This window comes from Jaculus jaculus, chromosome 8 (genome assembly GCF_020740685.1).
Source record: "Jaculus jaculus isolate mJacJac1 chromosome 8, mJacJac1.mat.Y.cur, whole genome shotgun sequence".
Lineage (NCBI taxonomy): Eukaryota > Metazoa > Chordata > Mammalia > Rodentia > Dipodidae > Jaculus > Jaculus jaculus.
Window position 1 is genome coordinate 60,848,104 of NC_059109.1, and position 13,048 is coordinate 60,861,151.

The following is a 13,048-nucleotide window of genomic DNA, read 5'->3' on the forward strand; positions in this document are numbered from 1 at the left end:
CTTACTTCCAGCAGTGCTTTCATGACACGGGACACTGAGTTCTGAGCTGCATTAAGACTTCCTTATATTATTTATTTAATTTATTTGCAGGGAGTGGGGAGATGGGGGCACTGGTTCCTCTTGCCCCTACATCTAGCTTTGTGTGGGCATTGGGGATTTGAACCTGGGCTGTCAGGCTTTGCAAGAAAGCACCTTCAAATGCTAAGCTATCTCTCCAGCCCTGTTTAGCCTTTACTGTGGCCAAGTGCCATGGAGAGGAGCAATGGTGAATCCTGCTGCACTTCATTTTCCTGGCTGCCAGAGGCTGGGCACAAGAAGTTTCCTCTGGAACACTTGCTAAGGTCATTTATAGGCAATTGAAATAATAGTCTGAACCAATTTTTAAGTACAAATAGTAGTGAATACAGAGTTTGGACTATTATCTAGAAACCAAGAGAGACTGTTGACAGTCCCTGGGTATGAAGCATACCTGCCACAGCTCTCAGGCGCACGTGGTGGCAATCTATGTGAGTGAAAGAACCCATTTCATATCATATTCATGCTGTAAAAGGCCCTTGATGAAGTGTGACTCATTTTTAAAATGTAAGTAGTGTGAAGAGTTTGAAATTGGAAAGGATACCACTGTGGGATTGCTTTTGTATATTCTGTTCTGTCATTGTGAACCCTCCCGAGAGAGCAATCTCCACTGTGAGCAATTTCAAGCCTCCAAATAATTCCACAAGGTTTTGCAACACACATTTAAAGAAACTGTATGTCCCTCCAATTTCTTTGTAATAAGGTGGAAAGCAGGTGAAAGGGGCCTTTGAGCTTTACAGTGCTCAGGTTATTTCTGACTCCATATCCATTACATGAACCTGGGCATGGGATTTTACTGGCACCTTAGCTTCTCCATCTGTAATGTGGGCACAGTGGTGCCTGTAATGAAGGTAGCTGCTTGTAGGGGCTACTGTCATTTCAATGACACCTGACTGTTGGTGTTGGTTGAGAGGAGTTCTTAGAGCCAGTCTTGCCTGTTTCTGACTATCTGACTTTGGATAATCAACCTATCTAGTTCCTCCTCCATCTGTACTACTATGAGAATAATAATATCTCATATGGGTACTATTACTTGAATGAATAATTTCACATAACAAAAGTACCTGCCACATTGTAACCCACAGAAATTATTATTGTCTTCATAAATGTTAGAAATCTAAACCACTAGTCTAAAAGTAAGAAGTCTTGCCAGAACATTGTAGGAATATTAATTACAGCTTTTATAACATTTGAAAGTATACCAAAACATGGAAAAATGTAGTGTTGGTATCTGAGTGTAAACAAGTAACTTACAAGCTCCATTTATTCAAATATAGTAAAACTTTGCCTTTTAGAATGTGCTGAATGTATATGATCCTTTCATAGTAGCAAGCAGAAATGGGAAACTATGTAAGAAAACTCATTTCATGGAATTAATTTTTTGTTTATTTTTATTTATTTATTTGAGAGCTACAGAGAAAGAGAGAGAGAGAGAGAGAGAGAGAGAGAGAGAGAATGGGCGGCGTGCCAGGGCCTCCAGCCACTGCAAATGAACTCCAGATGCGTGCGCCCCCTTGTGCATCTGGCTAACGTGGGTCCTGAGGAATTGAGCCTCTAACCAGGGTCCTTAGGCTTCACAGGCAAGTGCTTAACCACTAAGCCATCTCTCCAGCCCCATTTTATGGGGTTTTGCTAAGAGCACACTCAACTGCTTCCTAATATTTTTTTGCATATATGTGTGCTAAGGTTTGTATGTTGTCTGGTATATGCACATATGTATTCAGATGTATGTGCCCCATATGCATGCATGCAGAGGCCACAGTACATAATTGCCACTCATCTGCATATTTCTTTGAGATGAGGTCTCTTCCTCAACTCAGAACTGCTGTCCATCAGTGAGTCCCAATGATTCTCCTCTCAATGTCCCCTGAAGACTGTGTAATGAGGCCAACTGACAAAAACAAAACAAAACAAAAAACAGGTACATAGGCCTGCCTTGGAAGTGCTAATCTCCCTTTCCATGTCAGAGCAGATTATGGGTTACATATTCTTGGTCAGCTTTACCATTTTCAAATAAACTGTATTTTGGGGTTGAATATTGTTGCCTTTGATGCTTTTAGATTTATAGGGCCTTTGTCTTTTGCTGCTATCATTATTGGAGGCAAGGTCTGATTCAGATCCAGGCTGACATGGAACCCATTTCAGAATAGAATTTGCTACCTCTCAGCTGATAGGATTAAGGGTGTACAGCAACACACACCCTTAGATATTTTTGGCTTTATAAGACTGTTTGTTTTAATCCCCACAATTGCATACTCTGTGCTGGTTTTTATTGAATATGTATATCGCTCAGTTGAAGTTTACTATTTTCCAGCAAATTGTTCCACCCAGTCCACTAGAATACTTGCTTAGGAAGCAAACTCAGCACCTAGGATTACTTCTGCAGCTGGATTGGGGTACAAGAGCTACACTTGGCACCTTAAATTCATATCCTGAAATTATATAAAGGTAGATCACCACATCTCAGGACACTTCATATAAGTAGAAAACCCAAGTATTAAATCAATTCAGGATGTAAAAGTTGTGACATTATAATACAAGAAATACAAAAAACATGACAATATAATCCCACCAAAGATTATAAATTCATCAGAAATGATTACCAATGAGACTGTTTTAGATGATATGCCTGACAGAGATTAAAAAAAAATGAATATAGTGCTAGATAATGATTATTATCATCCCATTAATGTTATCAGTTGAACTATGAGAACCTGGCATATTTACCTTATTTATTTATTTAAAATTGTGGTATGTGTGTATCTGCTTATCTTTGTATGGAAGCATGTTGAGACCAGATGGTGATATAGGATATTTTTCTCAATCTCAGTCCATCTTATATTTTGTGACAGGTTTTTAATCTCTCTGAGCCTGGAGATCACTTGATTTAGATTCTCTAGCTCCCCAGAAATCCTCCTGTCCCAACTGCCTAGTGCTGGGATTATGGCTATGTACCACCATGCCACATGAGCACTGGAAATCTGCAATCAAACCTTCATGCTTCTACCACAAACATGTTATCAACTGAGCCATCTCCCTAGTCCCATAGATTATTCATTTCCATATTAACACTTTATTGGTAGAATAAATAATGTATTTCTTGTAACAATGACTTTTAGCTAAAAATTTTAATTTGGACCCTTACAAAATTTGACAATTTCAAAATTTTATAGAAAGACAAATATTAACACTAACTTTTCTTACTTTAAAAAAGGAAGCTGCTTATTTTACTGTAACACCAAAATGATGAATTTTACTTTATTTTTATTGAAGTATATAAATAAAGAGACTTTTCTTACTTAAAAAAATTATATTTATACTCCAAGAAATCAAAGAAAAAAACAAAGGAATTAAAGAAGAAAACAAAATCCTACAAGAGAACACAGGAAACCAGCTTAATGAAATAAGGAAATCATTATACAACATGAATAAGGAAATAGAAATACTAAAGAAAAAACAGGCTGAAATTCTAGCTCTGAAGAACACAGTAAGTCAAATAAAAAACTCTGTGGAAAATCTCACCAGTAGAATGGATGAAGGAGAGAACAAAATATCTATATTAGAAGACCAGGTGGCAGATCTAATACAGTCCAACAAAGAGAAAGACAAGCTAATAGGAAGGTATGATTGGGAATTTCAAGACATCTGGGATACTATGAAAAGATCAAACATAAGAATTCAAGGTATAGTAGAAGGAGAAGAATTTCAATCCAGAGGCTTAGTAGGCATTTCCAACAAAATCATAGAATAAAACTTCCCCAAATTGGGAAAGAAATGCCAATGCTGATACAAGAAGCTTTTAGAACACCAAACAAACAAAACCTGGAAAGAACATCTTCTTGCCATGTTGTAATTAAACTACTAAACACAAACCAAAGAAAATATATTGAAAGCAGTTAGAGGAAAAAAGCAAGTCACTTACAAAGGCAAGGCCATCAGAATAACTGCAGATTACTCAACACAATCTTTTAAAGTCAGAAGGGCTTGGAATAATGTATTCTAAATTCTGAAAGATAACAACCACCAACCAAGATTACTTTATCCTGCAAAGCTATCTATCTGAATTGATGGAAAATAAGGACATTCCACAACAAAAACAGGCTAAAGAAATTTATGACAACTAAACAAGCTCTACATAAAATACTTGAATGAATCCTTCACACTGAAGAGAAAGCAAGATACACATAGGAGGAAATAGAAAAAAAAAAATCCTTCTCAAATAACAGACAAAACAAACAAGCAAAGGGAAAGCAAGAAGCACTACAAAATAAGAATGATGAGAATAAATACATACTTTTCAATAATAACTCTTAATATCAATGGCCTCAGTGCCCCAAAAAAAGACAGAGGCTTGCAGGCTGGATTAGAAGGCAGGATTCTGCCATTTGTTGCCTCCAGGAAACTCATCTCTCAATATAAGATAGATATTATTTTAGGATGAAAGGATGGAAAATGGTATCTCAAGCAAATGAGCCTAGGAAAGAAGCAGGGATTGCTATCCTAATATCTAACAGGATAGACTTCAAACCAATATTAGTGAGGAAAGATAAAGAAGGTCATTTTATACTGATTAGAGGCACACTCTAACAGGAGGACATTACAGTCCTAAATATAAATACACCTAACATGGGGGCTCCCAATTTCATCAAACTATTAGACTTAATGTTACAGATAACACCAAACACAATTGCAGTGAGTGACTTCAATACTCCACTCTCAGGAATTGACAGGTCACCCTGGCAAAAAAATAAATAGAGAGACATCTGTATTAAATGATGTATTGGAACAAATGGGCCTAACAGATATCTATAGAACATTCCATCCAAATGCTGCAGAATATACATTTTTCTCAGTAGCACATGGAACATTCTTTAAAATAGACCATATATTAGGACAGAAAGCAAGTCTTAACAAATATAGGAAAATTGAAAAAAAAATTCTTGTACTCTGTCTGACCACAATGGAATTAAGCTGCAAATATGCAACAAGAAAAAAAAAAAAACAACTAAACAACAACAACAACAAAAAACCACTACAAAGCATTCAAAAATTAATGGAAATCAAACAGTACACAATTGAATGATGAATGGGTCATTGAAGAAATCAAAAAGAAATCAATAAATTCATAGAATCAATTGATGATGAGACTACAACACACCAAAACCTTTGGGTCACAGTGAAGGCACTCCTAAGAGGGAAATTTATACCTCTAAGTGACTGTATTAAGAAATTAGAGAGTTCACAAGTAAACAATTTACTGCTTTATGTTAAGACCTTGGAAAAAGAACAAGGCAAACCAATCTCAGTAGATGGGAAGAAATAATAAAGATTAGGGCAGAAATTAATGAAATAGAACCACCCCCAAAATCCAAAGAATCAATGACACATAGTTGGTTCTTTGAAAGGATAAATACTATTGATAAACCCTCAGCAAATCTGACCAGAGGAAAGGTAGAAGAGATAAAAATTAATAAAATTATAGATGAAAAAGGCACCATTACAACAGATACCAAAGAAATTAAGAAAATCATGAGGACATACTTTAAGAATATATATGCCTCTAAATTTGAAAATCTGAAAGAAATGGATGAGTTCCTTGATTCATATGACCTACCAAAATTAAATCAAGATGAGATAAACCATTTAAGTATACCTATACCAAGTCAGAGGTCCAAGCAGTTATAAAAAGTCTCCCAACTAAAAAAGTCCAGGCCCAGATTGATTTACTGGTTAATTTTACCAAACCTTCATGGAAGACTAACACCATTGCTTTCCAAACTTTTCCATAAAATAGAAAAGGAAGGAATTCTACTGAATCCCTTCTATGAAGCCAGTATCACCCTGATACCAAAACCAGACAAATAAAGAACAAGAAAGGTAACTACAGACCAATCTCCCTCATCATCAGCAGTGAAAACAGTGGACACTGGAAGCCTCAAGTTTGGCCAGACAGGCCAAATGACCAAACCAATGCAATAGTAGCATGTCTACTCTGGGGGAAACCAACTGCTCTCTAATTGAACTGAAGGCCCCCTCTATGGAAGGGAATACATGCCTGGTACTGAAAACCTAATCAAAAGCTCTTGTCTGGATAAGTTTATTTATTACTCTTACAAAACTCTCTTGAAAGCACTGCACTTAATGTTCATATTCATATTTTAAATGCTACTCTCACTTACAGCTAGAGAAGCTTCTGTTTTCAGATGGTGGGATGCTTTTGGGATGACCCAAAAGCAAAATAGTGCTGAAAAGAAGGGGCATAGGAGTGTCCAGCACTGAAACACCTCTATCATACCCTCCAAGGCTTAGGGTCCACTGTGGAAGAGGTGGTGGAAAGAATGTAAGAGTCAAAGGAAGGGTACTACTCCTTACAATGCAAACTGCCCAGACAGAAAGAGGCCTTGTTATCCATGACCTTGCAGTGCCAATATTTTGTTCAGAATTTTTGCTTAGAAATACCTACACAAGACCCTCATAACATAAGAAAAAGATGATGACATCAAATTAAAAGAGAGACTAATGAAGAGAGAGAGGGGCTATGATGGAAAGCACAGTTGTGGGGGAGGGAAATATCATTGTTTATTGTCAGTAAATATAGTAGTAGTCAATAAAAAATAAAAATAAATAAAAGCAAAAAAAGGGCTATTGTGAGATTGTGTGCTCTTCATGCCTCTATTTTACTTCCTGGTAGTGAGGGGAACATTTCTTGTTTCGCCTCTACCATGACATGCCAACTCATGAGAGGCTCAAGGTGATGGGGGTACTAGAGCATGCACAGACACCTCCAAAAGTATGGGCCAAGATCAGCAGCCTCTACTTATACATTGTTATCCTGGGTATTTTTTTCCATAGGAATTGAAAGCTCATTAACAACTCCAACCTCCAGCTTCTTAAGATAAAGGAAAAGGCTACTTAGAAGCTGTCCGTCTTCAAATTAACCCAAGACAAATGACTGTGGGATTTAATCTCTTCTGATGAGTAATGTAGGCAACTTGAAACAGTGGCACTCAGCATTTTCATAGCTCCAGGCGCTACAGAGTTTGGCATTCTAATAGAATTATAATTACAAATATAACTTAGACATGTGGAATGAGAGATGAGCCAAATGTGTAAAAATGCTGCTTATTCTACAGTAACTCCCTAGGCCTTCACACTGTCTGAGGTGGGAGAGGCCTGGTCTTTGCGGGTTGTTTTGATAGACAAAGCAACACTCTGAGACTCATCTGTATAGGGAGATAGGAACCTTCCCTTCATGCAAATGTGACTGTAGACAAATTGTCTTGGAGAGTCAATTTTAATAACTTGAGAAGCTCAATTTTACTCCATATGTTCACTTCCCTGTCACTCATCTCCTGGGAAGATGTAATTCCCTTCTTATTCCCAGTCTGCAAGGGGAAAGAGGTTAGCAGGGAGAACGTGACTGCCCTTATTCAGGTGGTTGTGAATGATTCACTCCCAAAGGCTGTCCTCTAGGCCACATGAAGACTGGGCCAGGAGAGGAAAGCAATGCCATCATCATCATTTTTCTTGAAAGTGTTGAGGTGAGTAAGGATTATGAAGATATAGCCCTCAGCTGATGTGGAAAGTGCTTTTTTAGACTCCCATGGTAAAAGAAAATTTTGAAAAAAAGAATAGAAAATCTGTGAAGACGGGGAGATGTGGTACTGTGTTTCTGTAACTGCAATGTATCTATGGTGAAATGCGAAGTGAAGACAAGAGAAGATTTGAAAACTCATAGGCAATCTGGCCTGGCATACAATTATGAACAGCACGGGACCCTGCTTTAAATGAGGTGGAAAGCAAAAACTAGGACTTGAGACTGTCTTTTGACCTACACATATGTACTGCGGTACGTGCATGCCTGCACTCATACATATGATTCTTCCCCCCCCCCCCCCCGACACATACACACACAGAGGTGTAAAGATTTTCTTTTTAAAGAAAATCTGCGAAAGCTGCTCTATGCCCTACACAGAGTGAAAGCTCTTTCATGCTTGCTGATACTCCCAGGAGGTTATTTGAAACTTCTTTTCCTATTCAGCATGTAATTCAATATTTTTTTTTTAATCCTCCTAGCTATTACTGTAATGGTCTTGAAGTACCTGGGACTCTGAATTTGGTCTTTTCAACCACAGTGGACTTCTCAGACAACAAGGGAAGAGAAATTATATTAACTGATTACCTGATGTATAGCTGAGATTTTGTAATTTTTCTTCATTTATAGCTTATAAGAACCTTACATTTCTTCATTTTTGACACAGGATAGAGATGTTTCCTAGGCTGTCCTTGAATTCCTCAGCTAAAGGCATCCTCCTGCCTCAGCTTTCTGTGTAGCTGAGTCTATGTGGGTATATACTACTGAGTCCATCTCTACCCCATTTTATTTGAAAAAGAAAAACTGAGTCTCTGAGAAATATTTTGTCCTATGTAAAAAGATATCAGGAGCTAAAGATTGCTTAGTGGTTAAGGTATTTGCTCATAAAGCCAAAGGACCTTGATTCAATTTCCCAGGACCCACACAAACCAGATGCACATGGGGGAACATGCATCTGGAGTTCATTTGCCGTGGCTGGAGGTCCTGGTGAGCTCATTCATTTTTTTTTCTCTCTCTCTCAAATAAATAAATAAATAAATATATTTAAAAAATATCAGTAAGTGATACAGCTAGGATTTAAATCCAGGCATAACTCCAAAGCCATATTTTTTTTTTTCCTGCTTCAACCTTTCCACTGACAAAATATTAGGAATATCACAATGTCTTGCTAACTACTGCTGCACCTCTGTACATACTTTAATAAGTATGCTAAAGACCAATTAAGTCACAGGCTTAGTTTATGTGCACAGATAACCAACCTTAAAGTTAATAGACCTGGACATTTGAACCTCAAGAAAATAATCTCTCTCCTCATTCATCTTCCCTTCCTCCACCCATAGCAAGTGACATTGCTATTTATCCATCACAAAATTACTCTTTCATCAGATAAACTGAAATTCACTGCTGACCTTGTGGGAGTCATTACTAGAAATTTATTTCTTCTACTGGATAACATGCTAGTCTGTTTACCAGGAGTGCTTTCTGAAAGACTGATGATTACTTCTTTCTGATTGGAAAACTCAGGATGATACCCAGCTTTGATTTTAGCAATAATGTAAAGTAAAAATCCTGTAAACACTGATGTCTCTAAATCTCATCAGATAGTAGAGACTAAGGGACCAAGTCCCTTGAATGTACCTCTATGACATTATGTTACCAAGTGAGCCACAGTAAGCCATTGCAAGGCAGTGTCTCCAGACCTTTCCCTTTTTCCAATGATGACCACTGGGGTCTAGATCATCTACCTTGCTTGCTTTCAGAGGACAAAGGACAGAAGGAGTGGGGGACTTGGAGAGGAGCAACTGTCTGTCCTAGAATTATGCACAGTGAGAATGTTAAAGTCCTGGAACGCACAGCAAACAGCTCTTTAAGAACACATCGTGGGTGGCTCTCTGCCTCCAGAATTCTGGAAATGCTCACTGTGCAACATTACTGATGGATACAGGGATTCCATAAGTGCTCCATTCATTGCTTGAAATCTGGAAAAAAGATAAGCCAGTTTTTTCTCACTTTGATTTCTCAGTTTTTCTTTGAAACAAAGGTCTCAGGGTAAGTGTGCTTCCTGTTTCCTTAGTCAGTTTCCATGCAGAGATCTTTGCAGGTATGAGCTGTGCTCTGGAGAACATGCCAGCTCATGGTGATGAAATAAACGGCAAGAGATGACAGGCATGAGCAGGCAGTGTGGAAATGACTTTTAAAAGTCAAGTCCAGGGCTGGAGACATGGCTTAGCGGTGAAGAGCTTGCCTGTGAAGCCTAAGGACCCGGGTTAGAGGCTCGACTCGCCAGGACCCACATTAGCCAGATACATAAGGGGGCACACGCGTCTGGAGTTTGTTTGCAGTGGCTGGAGGCCCTGGCGTGCCCATTCTCTCTCCCTCTCTCTATCTGCCTCTTTCCCTCTCTGTCTGTCACTTTCAAATAAATAAATAAAAATAACAAAAAAAATTAAAAACTCAAGTCCATCCATTCATTCAGAGGTTGAATCCTGCCAATTCAGGAGTTGCTGATATTTGTGGGCACAACAATTCTTCCCAAACCACTTTCCCCAAGACAGCTTTCTGAGAATCCTATGACATCTATTGGTAACCTAAGCTAAAGGCTGCTGCTGTACGGCCATAGACTTAGTGACTCCGTAGTGGGACTTTTAGAGCCGGGAAGAACCAAGGAGGGTAAGGAGGGGCAGGGGGCTTTCCCTCCACCGAGCCCACTATTCTGTCAGTGTTGCAGTTGCTGCTGCCTGGGCCACGCTGGTCCTCTGGGTACATACAGCATGGGCAGGCTTTCCTAGTCTTTCACACCTGCCTTGGTCCACAATATATAAGTGCACAAATAAATACATTTACAACACCCTTTAAAGATTTAAAATGTTCAAACTGCATATAAAATAGCACAGAAGTAGAAAGAAATTTGGTACCAGCACAAATGTAAAGGAGATAGACACAGAAAACACTCAACTCCTACCAGACCAAATAGCCACAGACACAGAGGCTCCCAAGATATACCTCATCCCTGAAGCAGACCTAAAATGAACCAAACATGGCTCAGGGAAATTTGTGGAAGAGGGGATGGAAAGATTGTCAGAACCACATGTTGGGTCATTATGCACAGAGACATTGCCTCCTACCCATAAATGATGGCAACCCCCACAATGCATGACCCATATTCCCCAACAAGGAGGGTTCCTGTGGAGGGGGAGGTCGGGGAGGAGGCTAACAATGACATCCACCAACATGGCTGTATACATTGAGAACATGACTAATAAAAAAAAATTTTAAAAAGAAATTTCATATTGTCTAAAGACCAATTCCAAAAAACTTGCCATCAGGATTTGAGATGGCATCAATGATTGATATCAGGTAGTTAAGTTATAGTCTAAAAGCTAAGGGAAAAGGAAATTGGGGATGGGCATGCTGTTCTCAGTTACAAAAGAAAATCCAGTATATAGATTCACCTTGTAGAAAACTTTCCTTTATGTGTGATTTAAGAATGAATGTATACCATGGCCCCTTACATGAGACACATGTAGCACAATGCTTAGACAGAGATTTCTTTAAGGTACACAATATCTCTAGTTGCAGTTTTCAAAATGATAGAGAAAGACATACTTTGGACATGAGGCAGGAGAGGTGGGACTCCCATTCTGGATGAAAGTCTTACATTATCATCCAGGCAGAACCAATCTATCCCTCCACATTTATGGGCTTTGGATATGCTTGGGGGGAGCACTGGTATTTATCTCTTTTTTTCTCTCTTTTTTTGAGGTAGGATATCACTCTAAGGCTGACCTGGAATTGACTATGTAGTCTCGGGGTGGCCTTGAACTCACAGCAATCCTTCTACCTCTGCCTCCTGAGTGCTGGGATTAAAGGTGAGCACAACTATGCCTGGCTTTTGGTATTTATCTTTTGAAGAAAAGGAAGTCTTGAATTCTTTTTGAGATTAGTACCTACTAGTGTGGAACCCACATCCAGAGCTGCTGGAACACGACATTATTATAGGCTTGACATCATAATCATATTGGGATCCTCCTCAGTATGACTGAACAAAGGACCTCGTATGTTTGTGCATCAGGTTTTAGATCTGTGGCATGAGCTTTTATCTACCTGAATGGTCATTGTGAAAGTTTAATGAGAGAAAACTATATAAAAAACATGACATTCATTGCACACTAAGTAAAGCTGAGTATTTCTTTTTCTGCTTCTTCATAAGACTCAAATGATTCCATTATGCAAGGACCTACAGATAGTGAGCACATTCAATCCCTTTCTCATTGCTATGCTCAACTACCTGACAAGAAGCAATGCAGAGATGAGGGGCTTCTTTGTGTTCACAGTTTGAAGAGACAGCTTATCTTGGCAGGGAAGGCAGGTGATGGCTCTTTGGCCGTGGGAGTTTATGTCAGCTGTCTGCTCACATCCCAGTGGACAAAGAAGTAGAGAAGGGACAGGAATCAGGGCTTGTCTATAAGCCTTCAGGCATCCCCCAACCCAGTGACCTAGTTCCTACAAATAGAACCCATCTTCTAAAGGTTCCACAACCTCCCAAATTAAGTGCCATAGCTAGAGGGAGGGAACAAGTGTTTAAGCACATGAGCCTGTGAGGGTCATTTTTCACCCAAACTATAACACTGAGCTTAGGAAACATGATCTACATTGGATCTTGTAGCTAGGAACTGTCAGAATGCTACAAATAAAGCTTATTTAAATCGGATGCTCTTCCTCCCATCTAACCCCACATGTCTCTCTCACCTGAAAGTGTCAACTCCAGCTTGAACAATGTGAAGCTAAATTATTATCAGCAGGAGAATAGGGGCTGAAGCCTTTACAAAGAACTCACCTGACCACAGATGAAGTCCATCAAAGCCATAGGAGTACAGGTCATCACCAACACCATTGCCTCCCCATCCTTCTCCACCTCCTGGATATGGGGCATAACCTGTGGAGGAAGCCCAGCCCACCCGTAGATGTGTTGGCTCTGCTGTTAGGAAAGGGTCCACCTGGTCGATAATTAACTCAAAGTACCACTTCTTATACTGGGCTGAGCCCTCGGCAACTCCGAGAAAGATGTTTGGCCGGATGCTGAAATGAAACATGGGATAGGTGGTGTCTACAGATAATAAACACTGAAAAAGCAAGTTGAACCAGACCCAGCAGGAGGCATTGACCCAACTAAACCTAGGGAAAGAGAACTCAATTATTCTTGTTACTGTTCAAAAGTAGAAGAGGCTTATAGTCTTTAGTATTCCATTAAGTTCTTAGTGGGGTGTGTGTGTAAAACATATATAATATATACATATTTTCTTACATATAAAATATAAAGTGTGTCTTTTAAAAATATTCCATTCAAATCAACACATTTTTTGAGTGCCAATCATGGGC

The 13,048-nt window shown here is 39.0% G+C and overlaps 1 protein-coding gene across 10 annotated transcripts in view; it reads right to left on the minus strand.

Moving 5' to 3' along the window:
* Positions 1-13,048, minus strand: part of Ryr3 (ryanodine receptor 3) — a 598,743-nt gene that overhangs the window by 305,991 nt on the left and 279,704 nt on the right. For all 10 annotated transcript variants that reach the window (XM_045155998.1, XM_045155993.1, XM_045155990.1 and 7 more), the window contains one exon: positions 12,507-12,748. In XM_045155998.1, coding sequence (XP_045011933.1) covers positions 12,507-12,748 — 242 coding nt within the window. The remainder of the gene's footprint in view (positions 1-12,506; positions 12,749-13,048) is intronic.